Below are 19,841 nucleotides of genomic sequence, written 5' to 3' on the forward strand. Positions count from 1 at the left end.
TCTTTTCATCATCAACTCGTTTAGCTCGTAAGAAGAGGAGGAGAAAAAGTATAGTCAATAGAAAAATGATAAAGTAGCTAATGGTTGGCTAGAGATTTCAAATAAAAGAGATGGAAAAGTAACCTTTCTATATGAATAAGTTTCTCATCTACCATAGAAAATAGAAATCCATGTAGGACATGGGAAACTCATTTTTTTCATATGCTAGAAACCAAGGTAAAAATCTTTTTTTTCAGAAATACTTTTAATGCTAGGAGCTTATGTCTTTCTTTTTTTTTTGCTCATGATGCTCAATTTATTAAGGGCATGAAAGGTATTGTATACAATTTTTCTAGAAAAGTTGATGGATAACCAAACTTAAGTTTATTCTAGAAAGTGTGCTTTCTATGCCACTCTCCCATGGTCAACTAAATATGTCAAAATTATTTTTCGAGATATAATATATCTAGGTATCAACTTTGATAAAATATGTACTAGCCTATAGGAAGGAACAGCCTTTTCTCTTGGTGAAGGAGATACTGGTTAGAAGAAGGAAACGCCGACTTGTTTTTGCTAGTAATGTATGAGCTCACGGTGTTTTGAAACAAGTCGGCAACTATACAACCAAGAAAAGTCTTACCAGATCTGTTCACAACAAAACATTCAAATCCATGATAGATCTCGGAAGCTTCTAACTTTTGGAAGACATTTTCTGGGATACGTCGTCGTCGATGTGAACGCCGTCAAAGGACTTTGAAGGCCCAACTACTGACTTGAAGGCTTATTTAAGTAAGAGAGACCTTCGAGTCGCAAGTTGCTAACACCTAATTAGTATCTTATAGAAGGGATCGAGGTCAAAGGGTTATTGGATCAGCTATTTGCTTTTTAGTTAGAGTTGGTGAGCCTATCCGCCTACGTACGCCAACTCCATTTTTTAGCTACATGGCTACCTCGCGAGGCTTGAAAAGATTCAAATATCATGATATTTCCCCTTGATTCGGTGCAAGTTGACAATAATATAAGCATGCAATTTCTGATTTTGATTCTTGAATGACATCTCCAAATACTTTGGATCTTTCTCCCTTTCTAAGATAAAAGAACTGAATGCATTAAACCAATAATAAAATACTATATTATACTAAAATTTTTGGTTCCTCACGATATCTAATGAACCAAAGAACCCTGACAAACATTATGGGATTCTTCTGTATCTATGCTTGATTGATTTAATTCATCCGATTTAATTTTCAATTATGCTTCTGTAAATTAGGGTTCTACTGGTAGGTTTATGGGCATGGACCTTTCTATCTACTCTTCCTAAAAGGCGGCTTTATCTGTTGGACCGCCCTGTTGGGAGGGAATGAACAGACCTTCCATCAAGTGAAGAAGACATGGATCGAGCAAGGAAGGATTCAAGGAACCACCTCTCTTCTACCAAAACATCAACGCATGTTTTTGACGACTAAAAGAAGCAACAAAAAAGTCCATGAGATTTGTTTTACACAGCATTCAACTCTACACGATACACGACCCAACTTCTTAATCTTATTGCTGATAGGGGTTTTTGGGTGGACGTGTGAACTGACGTCACCATAGGAGATGGGGTCTTGTTTTCCCTCATAAAATCTGAAGTTTCGTTAAGGGGACAATAGTTGACTTGAAGGCTTGGTCAGCTTTCATACCGAGGAAGACTTACAAAAGTCCATTTGTTAAGCATTTAAATTTTTAGAAAAATTCAAGCTCAAAGGCATCCACCAACCAAAAATGATTTTTCTCCTACTCCATCAACCAAAAATGATGTTTGTCGATAACCACGAAATATATAAAAAAAATTCCATGGTTGTTCCACCTACCAAAGAGTCAAAGACCGCCTGTTTAAGCAAGAGCATTTAACATGTGGAACTTGTGCTAAAAAGTAAGGAGGGTCTGCAATGAGATCCAGATGGCCATCTAATGGTTACCTATGGTACAAAATCACGCAAATAAACGTCATAACCCTTCGAAAATTATAAATTAGGTGAAGGCAAAATTGAACTTAGAAAATCTCATATCACAGTTTGGACAATAGAATGGACCGTCAAACTATATGTGCTTTTGATCCAAAATCATGCTTTCTAAATTCCAAGTCTTTTCTCTATTCCATTTCTTGCTGCAACAAACTGATGACTTCGCAAAGTGCTTTAGGAGCCGGGCGAGAACCTTGCCTCAATAAGCAATCTCTTAATTTCTCTAGGATAGCTCAAGAAAATAATATTCATACCTATGGATTTTAATTCCTTTACTGTCTCCCAGGATAATATTTATAATGCCACGATGAGTCACTGGAATTTCTTTGTTTGGAACTCCAATGTGAACTCGCAAAAATAGCGTTGAAATGGATTAGTGAATGGTCTTCAACCCCAGAGAAGCTTTTTGGGCAGAAACATTTAGGTGAAGCCTAACCCGTTCTAATCTCCTCAAGAGATTGACACAGCCAAGTCAATGCTACCAATTAAGTAATATTCCTTGTTGCTGGAAATTGGACCCGGGGGCGGCCGTCGGCTGAGGAGGAGGAGCTCCGGCGAACATTAGCGGGCGGCGATCTGTCGGCGAGCGGCGTCCTCCATGGGAGGCCTACAAAAAGCCAGTGGCCGGGGTTTCCGGCGCCGGCCCTCCGATGCTTAAGTCAGAGGGAGGCTTAATTTTGGAAAAGGAGAGGGACTGTATTTCCAAGTCCGAAGCCTTTTCTTGGGAGGAAGAAGCCCTCTTTTTTATAGAAAGAGTGGTAGGGTTACCTGTGATGTGACTGGGCGAATTAATGGGTTACCGTCACGATTGGACGTGGGCGTGTGAAGTAATTGAGTTGCCGTGGATGACCCGTTTCCATCATGGGAGGAGATGGCGCGTAGCAGAGCTTGTTTGTGGCGCGCAGTGCAGTACATTCTTCGGAATGGTGAGGCGTTGACAGTCGTAGCAGGGTATGGTCCCTGATTGATATGCCATGGAGTGGCCGGCAAGCAAAGCATGGTGCGGTGAGGCTGCTGCAGGGCATGGCCGCAGCATATAGACGACGAGGTCGGCCTTCTGTGCTCGACAGCCTTCTGTGCTCGATAGCCTTTTGGTCTCGGCCTGCAGTGCTCGGCCTTCTGTGCTCGGCAGCCTTCTGTGCTCGATAGCCTTTTGGTCTCGGCCTGCAGTGCTCGGCCTTCTGTGCTCGGCCTTCTGAACTCGGCTCGGCCTGCATGAGCTCGGCTCAGTCTTCTGAGCTCAGCTCGGCCTTCTGGGCTCGGCCTGCATGATGAGCTCAGGCTTATTGTCAGATTTGGGTGCTTTATTGTACGTGTGGGGTGGTCTATTTTTTCCCCCCAACATTCCTCTTCCTTCACGATTTTCACTCACGAGCTGAGCTTTAGAAATTCAATCAATCCATGAAGCTCGCACAAATTATTGCAGAAGACTGAGCCTGCAACCAATGAAGCCAAGCCAAGTAGCCAATCGGCCACTCTATGATGCACCTCCATCGTCCAAGACTGCAGGCTCATCTTGGCATCTCCCAGTACAGGGAAGTTCGGTGCCACCTTGACCAGTTGCTGAAATCCTTTTGTGTTTGGATCCGGTGTGAAATCCAGCTAAAAAGTTAGCTGAAGACCCATCTAAGTAAGTACTCTAGCCCTGTGCCACCCTACTCCTACATTTCTTTATTCCCCCAGTGCCGGTGCCTCGAGGACATGATCAGCGATTTCGGTGCGTCTCCTAACCCTTCTATCAAAACTTGCCTTGGAAAAGAGCAAAAAGTAAAAGACAAAAGCAGCGAGCCAACTGGAAACAAAGGAAAGCACCAATTTAAGAACACAAATAGAATGTCTTTGCCTCTGATTGATTGGATTACAATTACCACTGCCGAAGGTAATAACATCTTTTTTACAGCTGCGGAACAGCTTCTCAATTCCCTCATCTGGGTGTCCCAAACTTGAACTGTTACAATTAAAATCGTTAATGAAACCATAATAATTACGTGGATTTGGAAGGTAATCTTCCTCCGAATCCATGTGATTAGTGCTTAAGATGAATTCTTCGCTGCTGCTGCTGCTGCTTCCACCGCTGGTGCCAGTGAGACTAAATTCGCCGCTTCTGCTGACACACGGATTGGTCGGTGGGTCGCCGCCGGTGGGCTCGTCTACTGGAATCTGAACGCTGTTCTTCTCTGTCTCGAGAATGATCTCGCCTTCCCTGCCGTCGGTTCTGATGGTCATCCAGCTGTCATCCCATGTCCAGTTGGGACTGCCGACGACGGTGCCGCCGCCGACGAGAAGCTGAATTCTCTTCGATGGATCATCTGACGAGTTTCCGTCTTCTTCTTCATCTTCTTCTTCTTCTTCTTCGTATTCGTCTGATAACGAGTCCCAGAAGGCCTGATCGAGAGTGCTCTTGGGAGAAATCCGTTTGTGAATTGAATTCGCCGACGATGCCACAAAGGGATGATTCAGAAGCTGCTCCGCCGTCCACCGCTCCTTGGGATCTCTTCTCAAGCATTTGTCGGAGAAGTCCTTCCCCTCGTCGGAGATCCAGCTCGGTAGCTCGGGCACGTCGGATGAGAAGGCAATTCGGTGGAGAGCGGCGATTGGATCGGAGACCTCGGGCCAAGGCGCGTGCCCTGTGGCCATCTCCACGATGGTGCACCCCAACGCCCAAATGTCAGCCGGGATCCCCTGTTCCTCCCCTCGAGCCACCTCCGGCGCCATGAACATCGGCGTCCCCCTCAATTGGAGACCATCATCGTCGTCATAATCATCTTCGTCGCCGGCCACCCGCCGTGCACATCCCAAGTCGGCGATAATTGCGCGGCCATCGGACCCGATCAGGACGTTCTGGCCCTTGACGTCGCAATGGGCGATGCGGCTGGAGTGGAGGTAGGCCAGCCCGCGGAGGATGTGGTAACTGTAGGACCGGATTGTCGGCTCGTCGAGGCAGCCGCCCTGCTTCTTGATCTCGTCGGAGAGCGAGCCCCTGGCGGCGTACTCCGTGAAGAGATTATAGTAGACACCGTTCTTCTCAGAGGTGACGTCGCAGCCGAGATAGGAGACGACGTGGGGAGAATTCAGATTAGAGAGGATCCTCTGCTCCCTCTGAAGCAGCCCGGCGCGAGCAATCTCTGCCGACTTGACCGCGAAGACCTCGCCGGAGGCGGGGACGGTGGCGAGGGAGACCGTGGCGGAGGAGCCGCGGCCGATGGTCCGGCCTCTGCACCACTCGACCATGCCCATCGGTAGGAGAAGGAAGGGAAGGAAAGCAAAGAAGAGGAGTTAGGTTTGTTATGGTCTGCTTGGGGATTAGATGGCGGATTTATACCCCGTTGGGGGGAGGCTTTAGGGTTTTATCGTGGGAATTTTGGCTGTCCGAATATAGAATATAATATAAAGGTAGGAAGAGTCCACGCCGAGACGGGCGGCCGTCCACGCCTCGCTCGGGGCGTCGATCTCGTGGCCTTTCCACGTGCTAAATAAGAAGACCGGAGACTTCCAAGCGCCTTGTGAGACCTTGGCCGCGGAAAAAATTGCCTAACTTGAATTTTCTTTTTTTTTTTGAAAATTCAATCAGACATAAAGTTTTTTTTTCTATTTTTGCAATAATTGTATGTACTTTTCTTTTTTCTCTTCTTATGAGCCAATTAAGTTTTTTCAATAAGTAAAAAGCTCCAACCCTCATATATATATTTTAGGGAACATTTTATTACTTCCTTTTTCAATATCACCATTAACTCCGTTTCTAACACGCATGCTTCCTTGATGCTTTTGGGATGCGAGCAATGAGACAGCCAAGATCCTCATTTTTCAGCAGTCGGTGCTTTGCATCACCTAATTTAATTTAATTTACTCTCTTTCTCTCTCCCCCTTTGTCTATCCTTTATCTTTATCAATAATTTCCTCTTTTACAGCGACGCCGACTTTGGTAAGAGATGGGCAGGGGAAGGAAACTACCCTGGAATGGCATCTGAATTGGCGTGGGGATTCTGCAAGGTGACGCCGTAACGGGTGGAGCATCCCAGCCGAAAGGGATGATTTCTAAGCGAGGTGAAAGCATTACTTGGCTTTGGAGAGAGACCAAGGGGCTGGATTCTAGTCTACGTGGCCGCCCAGAGACCTTGGAAGGTTTGGTTGGGAGTTGGATGTACAGGGAAGGGAATATGGTACCGGTGCCACCAACCGGCCCCCTATTGGCGAGCTAACACAAGCATACCTTTATTGCTTTACAATCTTTCAATTTGAGATCTTTAAGGGTTCCAAGCAACAGAAAAATTTAAGTTTTAAAGCTTTCTAATCTGATGTATGACCCGGTGCTTAGCAATGATGCGTGCAGTTAGGGAAGAGAAAGAACGTTGGTTTGAGTATTTATATTCGACTAAAAAATTTAAATTATATTTTTTGGTTAATTTTTTTAGATGAAATCTTGAGCTGTGATAAATAGTATTGGAGTGGATCCAACCAATGATCTATATAGATTGAAAGACACTATAGCATAAGCTCATTTGAGTTGACCACGGGCTGATTGTAATATTTATGATTGAATTTTAATAAATTTAGATTCTCAATCTGGCATGGATCCTGAAGTTTAAATGGGGAGAGTACCAAAAATTAGCTAAAAAAATCTAAATAATATCTTTAATTTAATTTTTTTAGGTGAAATTTTTGGTTGCGACACCAACCATCTATCAGGCTATGGATACCTCCACGTGTGGTGCGAGATACGTTGAGTGCTTTAATTGATTACGAAATGTGATGGAGAAGAGGACAAGTGGAAATCGTGGTGTGTACTAGAGAGAGTCCAGCTAGCAAGTGGGTTTCCCGTCATTGATGTGTTAAATGAGTTGTTGCAATGTCTTTCGAACAAATCCAACTCACGTCTCACATGCATTTAACGCAAAGTACACGTGTTCCATGCACTCGAATTTGTCAGCTGCTACTAGGCCCACTATCTAGTAACGGTACTAATTAATCTTGATTCTTGAGGCGAAGTTGATTCGCAATTTTTTTGGTAACAGAGTTGCTTCGCAATTACAGTCAATTTTACTGAGCGTAAAAGTACAAAAAAAAATGTAAACATATTGGGAAAAATAGAAAGCAAAGAAGTGGAGGAGAAAATTTGAAACTCATAAATTAGGATGAAAAATGAAGAATATTTTTTTTTATAAAAAAATGATGCATAAACTTTAGCTGAAAATTATATATCCGGATATTGCTATGCAGTCCGACTTTTATATAAGGGCACTTTATGATAAAACTAATAAAGAAGATTACTTGTTGGTAAGATCCCATGCATTGGCAAGATATTTATTTTCCTTTTAAATAAATCATTTTGCACATGCCAACTTTGATGATTAATAATAATATAATAATGCCAGTTATGATTGGATCGCGGCACCATGTTATCATCCTGCTAAATTCATAACACATGCAATTAAGCAGTATAACACGTGTCCTACAACTGAGCTGACTTAGAGATACGTAACTACATAAAATCAAACCAATAACTTCATACATCAATTCACATGATATACTTAGATGCTATCTTAACTTGCTATCGGGGGTTTCTTAGTGGTTACGCTAAAAAAAGAGGGGTTGGGAGACTAAGATACAACTCATCATGCCAGCATTCATAATTTGAAAAGCTACTTTAGCACAGACAATTGAAAAATATTGGTCATTGATTTGCATCCATTGCTGTTCATGTGGGGTTCGAGTTGCATCTCTATTGATTTTCTTTCACAACATCAACTAGTGGATCATATATTTTTTTTAATCGGCACAAATTTTGAAGCAGCTAATTGTGTAATCCAACGGTCATCATCTAAAAGGAAGGTGAGTGGTTCTTTTGGCGAAAGGTACAACCCTAATCTGAAACAGTAGCAGCAGCACACGTAAAGCAGCCGTCGCTTGCAAGCCAATCATCTTCCCCTCTTTTTTGCCTTCTCACCGGTCCCAAGTTGAGGCGAAATGAAAGAGAGAGAGAGAAAAAAAAATCCCATGCCTCGAGTCACGGCTTCGCCCGCACGCAATCGCCGGGCCCTCATCGCTTCCACAGCAACCGTCGGTAGCGGGTAGCGTAGGACGGAGGCTGGCATCCGAGTTGGGCCCCAAATTTGTACCGAAATGAGCCTCATTTTAAATGCGTGAAGAAAGTGTTGTGCGCGTGGTGGAAAGGTTGGTAGGGCCCAATTCTTCCAGCAACCGTGCGGTGGCCGTTCAAAGTCGCTGCCTTGAGGTTCTTGGCATTTGGCTCAAGAAGACAAGAATGAGATAACGAGGAAGAGAGGTGGAGAAGTTTGATTTCTTTGCATGCTATTCGAAGATAAGACCGACTAAAAAGGAATCGGGGTCGAAGTATTTTGGCTGAATCCTGGGAATGCTTTCAGACGGCTTGGACTTTGACCTCTGCAGGCTAAGAAGTTGGGTTCCAGGAGGCTTCGGGAGTTGACACGGATGGACTTCCAAATGCCCAAATTAAGACCACTAGATATGGGAAGGAAGCCATGATAGAGATTTTTTTGGGCCAGATAACTCATTTATGTAATTCTTAAGAGTGGCTGTCGCATCCATCTGGTTCTAAAATCCGAAGAAACAAAATTAGTCTATATCATCATATTGTTCAGTTTATGTATAAATAAAATAAATTTGAGTTTCTAAATTATCTATAAATACTATTATAGATACTTACATGCAGAGAAGAATTTGTTTCAACTATCAAATTGAGCAAAAATTAGCCTAAAGAATATATAAGCAAGCCTCATAGACCTCACTGTCTCACTAATTTCCTTCAACAAGTTGTTTGTGAACAACTTAGAGTTCATGACAAATAACTGAATTGGCTGCAGCTCGATCTGGCCAACGAGAGCTTCTGCCTTTCAAAACAATCTTTCATGGGTCAGATATCAAATCCATCGATGTTTAACTCCAGCAAGCGAACTTGGAGGCTTATCGAGAAGATGCAATGTCTTGTGGAGGTCATTTGGATTTGAGACTCCCATGAGGCTCCCACCTAAGTGTCAAAGGATCATAATGAAAGAATGAGTACACATCCACCGTATCAAAGAAAAGTAAAGTCCCCACTTGGAGATATTAAAGTCGCTGAGGTCATAACTTGATGTGGAATGAGACAAACTACGGTTTTATGTCGACGACCCTACCAATTCCGCGTAAGAGATCCAACCAATGCAAACCTTGGAGTCAAACTTAATTATTCGTGCACAAGCCGGCTAGTTCCCACTTATTTCATTTCAAGCTGATTAAGAGCTTATGACCATCGTCGTATAAATGTACTCTATTGTCTGCTAAAAATAAATATTCTCTATTGCACATATTTTTATCCATGGATCCAAATATATGTTCAGCGACGATTGATCTGAGCCAAGAAACTTAGAACATCTAGCTTTTCTATCCTAATTGTATAGAGAAGGAATCTTAGCCACTCTGCAATTTCGAGATGCTATGTTTTGAGTGAGGTAACCAATTGAGACAAGAAGCATTCAACATTATAGCAATGGTAATGAAGCTATAGCAGTTTGCTGGAGAATTTGGTTGGGGCAAAATGAAAGAATCCTTTTGAAGAAGTCTATGGTTTGAAAGAATATGCACACAGAGAGAGATAAGAGTAAGGAACTTGGTCCTTGCTACGCATGCAATTAGAGACTTTAGAAGAGAATTCATTTTGGTTTAGAAAGACTTAAACAATTTTGGAGACAGACTAAAACGTGCCTCCTTGAATTGGAGAGGGCTGTTAATTTATCTAGAAAAAAGATTAGGATCTAGCTCCATTTATGTATTTTGGTTGGAATTCTTAGCAAGAATGCAGACCCACCCTGGAAGGATAGGAATATTATAGTTGACACTAAAATCTTGTTAGACAAATTTGAACAATATACAACCGAGCATGTTGGTTTGAACATTGCACATCTTCTTGTTCTTTTTATTCAAAGACAGAAAATAAATAGCATCTACTTATCAATACTTGCATTAATATCTAAAATCTTAAGAAGTTATATATGCAATGAATATTTTTAACTTGTAATTATTGAACAATTGGGTGTTTGAATATTTGGTCGACTCGGCCCTAGAGGACTACCAATATGTCATAGCTGAACTATCTATCATCAATTTTTTGAACAGATTGTAGTTTAGAGGCCAAGACCAATTTTCTAAACAAGAAAAGAAAATAATTAATTCAAAAGTTTTGAAATAGTTGGAAAAATATGATGATTATGTTAGTATGATTGGGGGCTGCATTAATTATAGCGTCCGTTTTTCTGATTTGCATAAATGTGGAAACAGAGACCCAAGTGCGTTATGGCAATACCAATTAATGAAGCAGAATCTGGCTTATGGCACCCAATATCACATAGTTAAGCTAAGAATTGCAATGTCACATAAATCAGTCAGAGATTTAATTTTTTGCTAAAACCAGTTTTGTCCAAAGAGCAATCTGTGATGCTAAAAGAACAACTACAGCATATCATTCCTATTTACCTATATTTATATACATACATACGTACATACATATATACATATGTATATATACAAAACAAATTTTTTGAACCCAAAGTTTTTGGTTGCTAGGTAGAGGGACAAGTCCTTGTTCACAACAAGCCCTTAACAAATCAAATTGTAGAAATTCAACAACTAGGCTAAATGGCAGATGTTAATAGTCATTAAGAATTCAGGGTGAGTTCTGGCTTCCATTTCAATCCAACTATTTCAAATGAACTGGACGGAGACCAAAGTTGCATAATCCATGAAAATAACCCATGTATGTGCTGTAAGATTGCTACTAACTGATGCCACCCAAACGGTCAGCTATATACGAAGGGAACCAGCCAAATGAACAAACAGGTCTACTAAAAAATAAAAGCTGAAAAAGCAGGGTCTAACAATAGGAACAATATAATATAGCAGGTACATTTATTATTAGGACTCGACTTCAAACTAGATTTGGGTCACATAAACTCAGAGTGGTAATCAGAAAATATAGAACGACATAAAAGAGAATGCAATTTAAAAGAGGACAGACTACCGTTTACATATATTAGAACCCAAAAAGCACCACATTAACAGGCAATTCATCGAGAGCTAGTTTAGAGCTATTTTTTGTATAGAACCTTGCTGTACTCATTTTTGACACCCTAACCAATTGCTAGATCATAATTTCTGTGGTGTTTATCTAAGAATAAACAGTCAGATCATGCATCGTTTTTTAGTGACTGCTTGTATGTCTCATCAAAGGATCAATAACAGATCCAATCAAAAATGTAAAAGGATGATTCTCTCAGGAAAATTAAGTTTTCAACTCAACAGTGAAACATCTCACCATGATCTCAAGGGTTCTTCTTGCTATCAGCATGTGACAACCTGAGATCAATTGACTGCAATTGGTTTCGAAGATTCTTGTTGTCCTCCAAAAGGTGGTCATATTCAAGAAGAAACCCTTCAGACTGTTTCTTTAGAGCTGTTGCACTTGCTTCTGCTGCCTTTGCCTCCTTAGTCCTTGCCTCTAACTCCAGTTTCAGCTGTTTGATCTGTTCGTTCAAATTGGTGACCTCCTTGTCTCGTGATTTTAATTCATCTGAACCCCCATTTTTTGTTTCTTCTAAGGCCCTGTTTTGTTTCATTACAGCCTCCATGCTCTTTCTTAACCTCCGTAGTTCTCTAATATAATGATGCAGTCGGTCAATTATCAGTGCAAGGAATAGAGAATATCCTGCAAAATTTCAATTACACGATATTCAGATCAAATAGACAGAAATGAGTAGAAAACTTAAACAGAATAGAGAAAACATGTTGATTTAAAAAGTTGTCAATCATCCTACAAAGTAGCACTAGATCATTATTCCCAGATTCATCATGAGATAGTAATCCATGTGCTTACAATAAAAAGAGTAAATTGAAAGACGATTCACCTTCCACAAAATCCATGTCGACAAATTGGATAAAATATTATAGTAAATTAATTATCACTAGTTAGACTAAATGATTAAGGAGACTTGATTCAACTTTAGTGTAGAAAAGATAAGAGATTGTCAAAAGTTGTTAATCACATTACTAGAGAATGATATGCGACTGTTCTAAAATTGCCACAAATGGGGTATCTGCATTCCATGCCCGTGAAATTGCCACAGTGAGGTATCGAGACCCTAGCAGCTCACAATTCTTGGCAATGGAATCTTTGTTTTCTCAACAAGCATGACTTATAGGATGACTTATAGAAACAATAAAGCCTCGATGCAATACAGAAACTGGTGGTTGTTTTTTTTCCATTTTATATAAACATCACAAGGCTTTCTTATTATTAGTAAATTTAAACGCACCCTTATATGCAAGAGCTTAAATGTTTCATTATCCAGAGCTATTATTTAGTCCATTCAATGCACACATAAATCTGAAACCATTCGGTACAACTCAAAGGCAGCTGGGAGCCAGCAACCCATGATATTTGACAGCTACTTTATATTTGATGCAATTACCCATCAATCATCAATTACAGGCAACCATGACAGGCAAAGTGTCAAACGCATTTAATCAAGATGGAACCTCCTTTCAGAGTTAGTTTCAAGAGGGAAAAGGGAGCTTCATAAACTCAAGTGGTCTCCCAAATACCACCTAGGTGGAGATCAGGTGGACAACTTTGGCGAGCATGTGAAAAAGGAGGGAAAAAGGATGGATTATTATGATTTAATAGGGGAAAGTTGAATAATACAGTTATGAGAGAATGAGATGAGCATAGACAAGTAGTCGCTATCGTTTCACATTTGGGGATCACAATAAGCACAAATCCTGGTCCGTCCCTTCTCTTAAATCATGATCAATTAACATACTAGCAAGGCTAACTCCTCTTTGTAAACCAACCTCATCTCTCAAAGCTTACCATAAGTAGGCAGTGCTTTTATCACAATATTAACAACCAAACATCTAGTAGAACACACTGGTCATATTAGTTGGAGTACACACTAAATGTTGAATGTTTGGTAAAGATTCAATGATTCAATTTGGAGATTCACACCACTGTCCATGATATGCAAATAGCCAAGAAACCCAAAATCAAATGCTTTGAGGTCTCTAACTCATGTATCAAGTGAGTTGCTTTAATGACAAGATATATTATGATCTAAAACCAGAACCCAAGGACTCAAATCCTAGCAGAACGTCCCGCGGGACACTAAGATGGGTCGAGACATATTCGTCCTGCCATTATCCCAGCATCCTATTTGGCACGTCTTGGGATATCCCCTGTCCCAAGTATTGGGATGGGGTAGGACGGCAACGCATCCCATTTCGTAGGAAAACCAGAGACAACCCTGTCTTAGGGGATTTAAGATCTTGCCAAACCCTACAAAATTCCAATCCATACATGTTTAAGATGCATAAATCATGATCAACAATACTGATTTCAATTTAGATGGCTCAAAAGGTCCATGGAATTGCATATACCAGCTTTACAAAGCCATAATGATTCTTATATGATAACTTATCATCTATAATTGAGTAGTTTGTGAGACAGATTTCCTTCAGAATTTTTAATGCCAACAAGTACCCATCAAGCATATAAGATACCACGACAATCCAACCTATGTTCATACATCTATGTTACGACACTCATACAAAGAGGTTCCAATTACTAACATTGGAGAAACCTCAAGAACAAGGGGAATAAGGGAATCCAAATATAAATACAAAGTTTGCGTCTCATGTGTACTGCAACTCTCTGTGTTTGTGTTTGCGTATGCGCGTGCGCACGTATAACGCGCACGAACAAAGATTTTTGGCCCACTAGCTTAAAGGGCTCTATTTGGTTAGAACCCAAAGAAAGTGGGTTGTGGGCCCTAGGCAGATAAAAGCAGATGTGGGGACTTGTGTGGGTTGGGGCATGGTGTAATTATGAAAGCCATTCCATCTAGGGCAAGACAAAATGGGCGAGAACCAGATGACCAAGAAGAACAACCTGCAAAGGGAAGGAGCGTAACCAACCATCGACCAAAATCTAAGGAAGAGGCAAAAAACTTATATATTCTATTTGAAATTGTTATAAACTGTCTCGAAAGAATTGGCATTTTCAAAATTAAGTTAAAACTGAATTATTTCCATCAATACTAAATTACTAACTTACATAAGGTTTACATGCCTTGTTTGAGTTTATTCCTTTCTCTCTCTTTCTTTTTTCAAGTGAGACTTGCTCATGGATGATAAATTGAGCATCAAGAAAGCATGTATAAAAAAACAAGGTGGAGTTTTGCAATTTTTGACTCTTTTTTTTTGAGTATATCTAATAGCATTTAGAAAGTGTTAAGCTTAATATATCCTAGCAACCCATTCCCTATTGGCTTAAGCTTGTGAGGTCAATTGATTAGTTATTATGGTATCAAAGCTTGAGTTGTTGGAGGCCATGAGTTCAAATACTTCCCAACTAATTGTTTATTTGATTAGCCTGGTCATTATCTTGACTCATTCTAGTTAATGTGGTTGTTATCTTGATTCAATTTAGGTATTGTGGTCCCTCCCCATGCATGGTCCATTCCGCACGTGAGGGAGTGGCTGTTAAGCCTGATATACATTATCGATCCATACCCTATCAGCTGAATCTTTTGAGGTCAATTGGTTAATTAACACAAATGAAACTGTAAGAAGTCCAAGCCAAACATAATTTTTTTAAAAAAAATGTTAAATTAAGTTTGATATCTATACAAACTAAGCAAGATTCCCCATTCCTTTATGATTCTTGGAGTGTCAAAAAATAACCAAAATTCAAACAGTTGGGTGAAATATTCTCAAGAAGTATGATAACTCTTGCCTTGCTATTTGAACAGAATACATAAATTTGGAGCACAACCATCTGAATATCATACTATAACTAAAATTGATGGACAATATACTCTTTAAGTTCTTTTGTCAAAAAATCATGCTTCTTTTTTTTATATATTTTATCGAGTTTGCAATAAGTGTTGATAGTTTTTAAAAGGTCACAGATGATAACCCCAATAGATGATAGGGATTCCTTGTAGATTAAAAATTTAATTTTGATTTGAATTCTGTGTACCTCTGAAGCCTTGTTTCAATTGCAAGAACGAGAGTCTCAGATCTGACCTCAGGTCTAATTATCAGCAGAAAATCTGCAGTTTGACAGCAGTGTTTAGCACAGAAAGGAGAAATATTAAGGTTGTAGAGAGTTGAAGAGGGAGATAGTTATAGTAGAATAGAGGAATAAGGGAAAAGGATAAGGGGAAGGAGGCATGTGGCTTTTCTATTACTCACTTCCTTACAGGAAACGTTTTTCAATCACCAATAGCCATCTTACAGCCAGATAAGTATCCTTACAAAAGCCTAAGACAGCCAGTCACCTTTCCTAATCTACAGGGCTCTTTTAAAAAGAATTAGACTAATCTTAAACAACCATCTAAATCTGGACCATGATTGACTCCTAAAAGGACTCCTAAAATAACTAAACAGAAATGATTACCTCAAATAAATTACTCAGCTAAGTCACTTGCTCACATGGCCCTTTTGTGGAAATCCATGTGGGAATCTCAATTCGCAACCATAAGAGTTGTGATCATAGACAGAACTGTTCATTTTCTCTCTCATCGAAGGTGGCGGCCCTAGTAGGGGAATTTTTCCCAATTTTCTTCACAAACTGGCTGCTCCTCTCTCTTCCATCCTTCCCAAACTGGCGAGTCACTGCCCACTCTTTCTTGCCAAGTTAGCCAGCCACTGCCCCACCCTACCCGTTTCCTTCCTTCCCAAACCAGCTAGCTGCCCTATTTGACCTTCTTCCTTCCTCCCAAAAAATCCAGTCCCAACTCCTTCCTCTTCTTTCCTTCTAAAACCAAGAAACCCACTCTTGTCCCCCTCCTCGTCTCCTTGACAAGCCAGCTGCACCACCCTGCTCCTCTCTACTGTCCTTTCATAAGGAGCTAAATTTAATTTCTCTCTTTATTTGCAGAACCCTGTCATTGAGCTCCTTCTCTCTTGCATCACATTCACCAGCCTATTTCAAGTAGAATATAGCAGCCCTGCTCTCTGTGTCAGATCTGTTAATTATTATTTTTAAATATTATTGTTTTCTAGAGATACAAATCTTTAGGGGCCAAACAGATACAGAACATAATCCAGTCCTGACTAGTACAGCTTAGTGTGATCTCATTGTAATCATGATAAATGTCATAGATATTGCCCTAATACAGATATGAGACAGTTTCAAGAGCCATCATTGCACAGACATAGTTCTTTGTCTTTCATTGATAATTATACAAAACAGGGCAGATGAGTGTTAAGTCACACCAGCCTCCCCATCTTTCTGAAAGATCTAAAATTTCATGGCTGCAAGATTACGAATAAGCATTTTTTACAAAATGAAAGTTCTGTTGTTGTTCCATAATGTTAGATGTTAGTACTTAGTACTGTGAATTCTTTAGATGGACAGCCAATCCAAGAATCCAATCCACAGCACCAAAGACCACACATCCAAGTGAGCACCTCCTTGCCGGCTTGCCTGACACCATCTGCACCATCACAAGTGTTGGAGGTGTTGCTCAAGTATAGGACTGTTTTTCTTTTTTTCCAGGGGAGGAGGGTTGTTAGGGTGGCACCGGAGCTGGTCTCAACTGGGGGAAGGATTTGGAGTTGTGTGGGTGGCTGAAGTTGATATGAGAGAGTAAGAGAAAGAGGGGCTGGTGGAAGGAATAGGATCAGAACAGGGCTTCATCCATCATTACACTTGCTAAGTGGGTTTCCAAGCCATAGTTCCAAAGAAGCACAACATATGCATGCAATTGAGTTGAGTGATTTTATGTGTTACCTAGCATTATTGATAAGTAATAAATCAACTAAGAAAAGGTGACCAAATCCCAATAAAATAGTGCATGAGTAGGCCCAATTTGAGTGACAATAGGTTTCCAAAAAACCTCAGGTAAATAACCAGCAAAAATAGCACGAAAATAATACAAAAACAGAAAAAAAAACCAGCCATTGGAATGCTCAAATTTCATCTTCATTAGCAGACAACAGTAAATTTCATCAATAACCCTATTTTGTAATCATTTTATTTCTTAACAAGCATGATTAGTCTAAAAAGTGTAGAAATCTTGTAATAAAAAGAAAATGTTTTTTTTTAAAAAAAAAAATCCAATTCAACTATTTTCTTTATGCCAAGAATTATTGAAGGTAAATTTCTTCTTAGTGGGTAACGTGTGCATGATTTGAAAAAATGTTGGTGTTCTCTAATGCCTTCAGGTCCAACTGCATAAAACCTGATGGTAAAGGAATCGTCATGGTATATTGAAGGGCTACATGATCTGAAACATAGTGCGAAAACCTTAATTGGACCATCCGATCATGTGCCCGTCAATGGAAAATACAAACATGCATATGTCATCCCATTCAGAATGAATTCTATGAATTAATTATATTCATATAGCCAGAGTTGGACAACTCATAACAACTTGATCACCAGTATGTCTTTAAGGGGCTCAATTCATCGATTCAGGTAGGATCGGATGGGGGTGGGGGGGACTGAAAGTAGAATTTCTATCCCTGATATGTAAATTGCTAGTTTGATCAGGTTCATATAAGAGGTTGATTCCAATAACTTCCTTTAGAAGTAGAAACAATGTCAAACAATGTGCCGGCTAGAACAGTCCAAAAAGTACCAAAGGACTTAAAAGATATGTAGCCAGATCAACTCTTACACACCCTTCTATTTATTTTGTTCTTTCTTTAAAGAAAGGGTAGTTTCCAAATTAATTTACAACGCCGGCATTATTCTATTCAAACAATCCATCAGCAATCGCGCACATCACAAAGTTTCAACAAAGAATAAATCGAACCAAATCAGCAATCAGGAAAATAAGCTTTCAATCAAATGAGAGTCAGATCGTAGAAGAAGAACGAGCCTAAGATTCGAGACAGAGAGAGATAGAGTGCGTACCCATGAGGGAGGCCTCGAGGAGGTTCTGGCTCATGAGGACCTGATCGGTGGGCGTGAGAGAGCCAATCTCGGTGAAGCGGCCGCGGATCTCGACCATGCTGTAGACGCTGGAGGCCAGGACGAGGAGGACGGTGCCGGCCACGGTCTTGACCATGACGGGCCCGCGCCCGCGCTTGAGGTGGTCGAGCCCCAGGGTGGCCAGCTTCCGCAGCGGCGTCTTGAACAGCAGCAGCACCACCATCGCCACCTCCGCCGACAGCAGCGCAAACAACAGCTGAATCATCTTTCTCTCCCACCGAAACGGCTCGACCGATCACCAAAATCGACGGTCTTTCCTTTGGGGAGAGCGTTGTTGATGGCAATTAGGGGAAGCGGGGGCGGACGATGGAATGGACTGCGACGAATTTATAAATGGGAGTCAGAGAATGAGCTGCAGCACGGGAAGAAACTCGGAATTGGGATGGGAGAAAGAAGGCAGTAATAAAAGACGTATTGTGGGGGAAAAAAAAGAAAAGAAAAGAAAATTCCTTTTTCCAGAAGCCGTTGCGGGCCCTTTTCTGCCCTCCGTGGCTTAAAGCGGTAATTAATTAGGACGAAGAAACTTCTTCGAGCCACAACCCTGATACCAACTCGGTCTATGTCCACGCGTCACGTGCAAACCCAACGTGTATGTTTTCAAAAAGCTCCACTCTCCTCCCTCCTCGTGCCATATGGCATGGAAAAGTCCTGGTGTATCGATTGGGGCCGTAGCATAATTCATTAATTGATAGACCGCCCGACGTTGGGCTGGGAGCAGGTTTGAAATCTTGACAGGAAAATCGGATTCGATGCGCCAATGGCAGTGAAGCTGCAACCTGCGGTCCGACTTTTTGAGGTGCACGTAGAGCGGCAGGAGCAATTGCCATTACATTAGACTATACACACAAAGCATGGGTAGTTTTTCCCACAGCACAGCCCTTTATCGGCCCCGGCGTGACACACAAGGGACTTTGGCGTTCAAATTTTACCTTGAACTTTAATAAGATATGACTAAAAGACGCATAAAACAAATCTTAAAGTCGCTTGGGAGGTAGGACTGATGAGAAATAAAGTTTATACTTTAGAAACAATTATATCCTACACCATATGGCAGTGCACTTGTCTCCAATTGCCTTCCCACACACCTCATTTCCGTTTGTTTCTATAGTGCACTATTGACAAAAAAAGAGTTTGTAGCGATGTCACCGGCCATGTCCTATTATGGGTTTTCCATTATATTACATTATTGATGTGGACGATTTGAATTAGGTGGCTCCGTGGGTAGATTCATCACTTCAGAGTTTCAATCCTAGTTCGTTGATTAATTTATTAATAAATCTTTCTAGTATATTAGCCAATCTAGTAATCACATACCTACCTCAAATTACGCATGGTACCGAACTTCTCTAGAAGTTCCATCTTACATGTAAGGCTTCATGAGTGCTTTGGGTTGCTTTCACAATGCATGCTGGTTGGGGAGTTATACAAGAGTTTTTCTAAAAATTTAATATAGATAAAGACCGTAATAGCACGTGTCCATGAATAAATTGAGTACATAACAGAAATCTCTACCTACTTATTGTTTTTGGACCCATCAGCCTACAGAAAAGATCTAGGGAGCTAGAGAGGGTCATATTCAACAAAGCAAGGGGATGATATAATAAAAAGCTTCAGATGGAAGAAGGTAGCCAGGCAGTAAGTGGATGGCTTATCTGCTCATTTGTACCTGGTCATAGAGAGTACATGGAACTCTAATCTGTGCCATTTTGTTAAAGGAAGGAGGTGCCATGCACTGCAAAATTCTCTTCAATTAACCTAAAGTTTAAACAGACAGGAGGAATGGAGTTGTGCACCACATTGCCAATGGTTCCCTAAGACAACATTGTTTCAGAACTGACAGTAAG

The 19,841-nt window shown here is 40.8% G+C and overlaps 2 protein-coding genes across 3 annotated transcripts; both read right to left on the minus strand.

The window, feature by feature from the left end:
- Positions 1-3,338: 3,338 nt before the first annotated feature.
- On the minus strand, positions 3,339-5,324 carry LOC103701811 (mitogen-activated protein kinase kinase kinase 18-like). Its single transcript, XM_017844586.3, has one exon. It carries the CDS (start codon positions 5,220-5,222, stop codon positions 3,657-3,659), a length of 1,566 nt encoding a protein of 521 aa, XP_017700075.2. The 5' UTR covers positions 5,223-5,324; the 3' UTR covers positions 3,339-3,656.
- Positions 5,325-8,626: 3,302 nt separating this feature from the next.
- Positions 8,627-18,417, minus strand: LOC103700158. 2 transcript variants are annotated; one of them, XM_008782189.4, is made up of 3 exons: positions 17,920-18,417; positions 11,314-11,703; positions 8,627-8,991 (listed from the first exon to the last, which is right to left on the minus strand). In XM_008782189.4, exons 1-2 carry the CDS (start codon positions 18,200-18,202, stop codon positions 11,321-11,323), a joined length of 666 nt encoding a protein of 221 aa, XP_008780411.1. In that variant the 5' UTR covers positions 18,203-18,417; the 3' UTR covers positions 8,627-8,991; positions 11,314-11,320. The 2 variants fall into 2 exon arrangements, with proteins under 2 accessions (XP_008780411.1, XP_008780367.1); XM_008782145.4 differs by lacking the exon at positions 8,627-8,991 and having other exon boundaries at positions 10,991-11,703; positions 17,920-18,416.
- Positions 18,418-19,841: the final 1,424 nt, after the last annotated feature.

This window comes from Phoenix dactylifera, chromosome 9 (assembly GCF_009389715.1).
Source record: "Phoenix dactylifera cultivar Barhee BC4 chromosome 9, palm_55x_up_171113_PBpolish2nd_filt_p, whole genome shotgun sequence".
In the NCBI taxonomy this organism is placed as follows: Eukaryota; Viridiplantae; Streptophyta; class Magnoliopsida; order Arecales; family Arecaceae; genus Phoenix; species Phoenix dactylifera.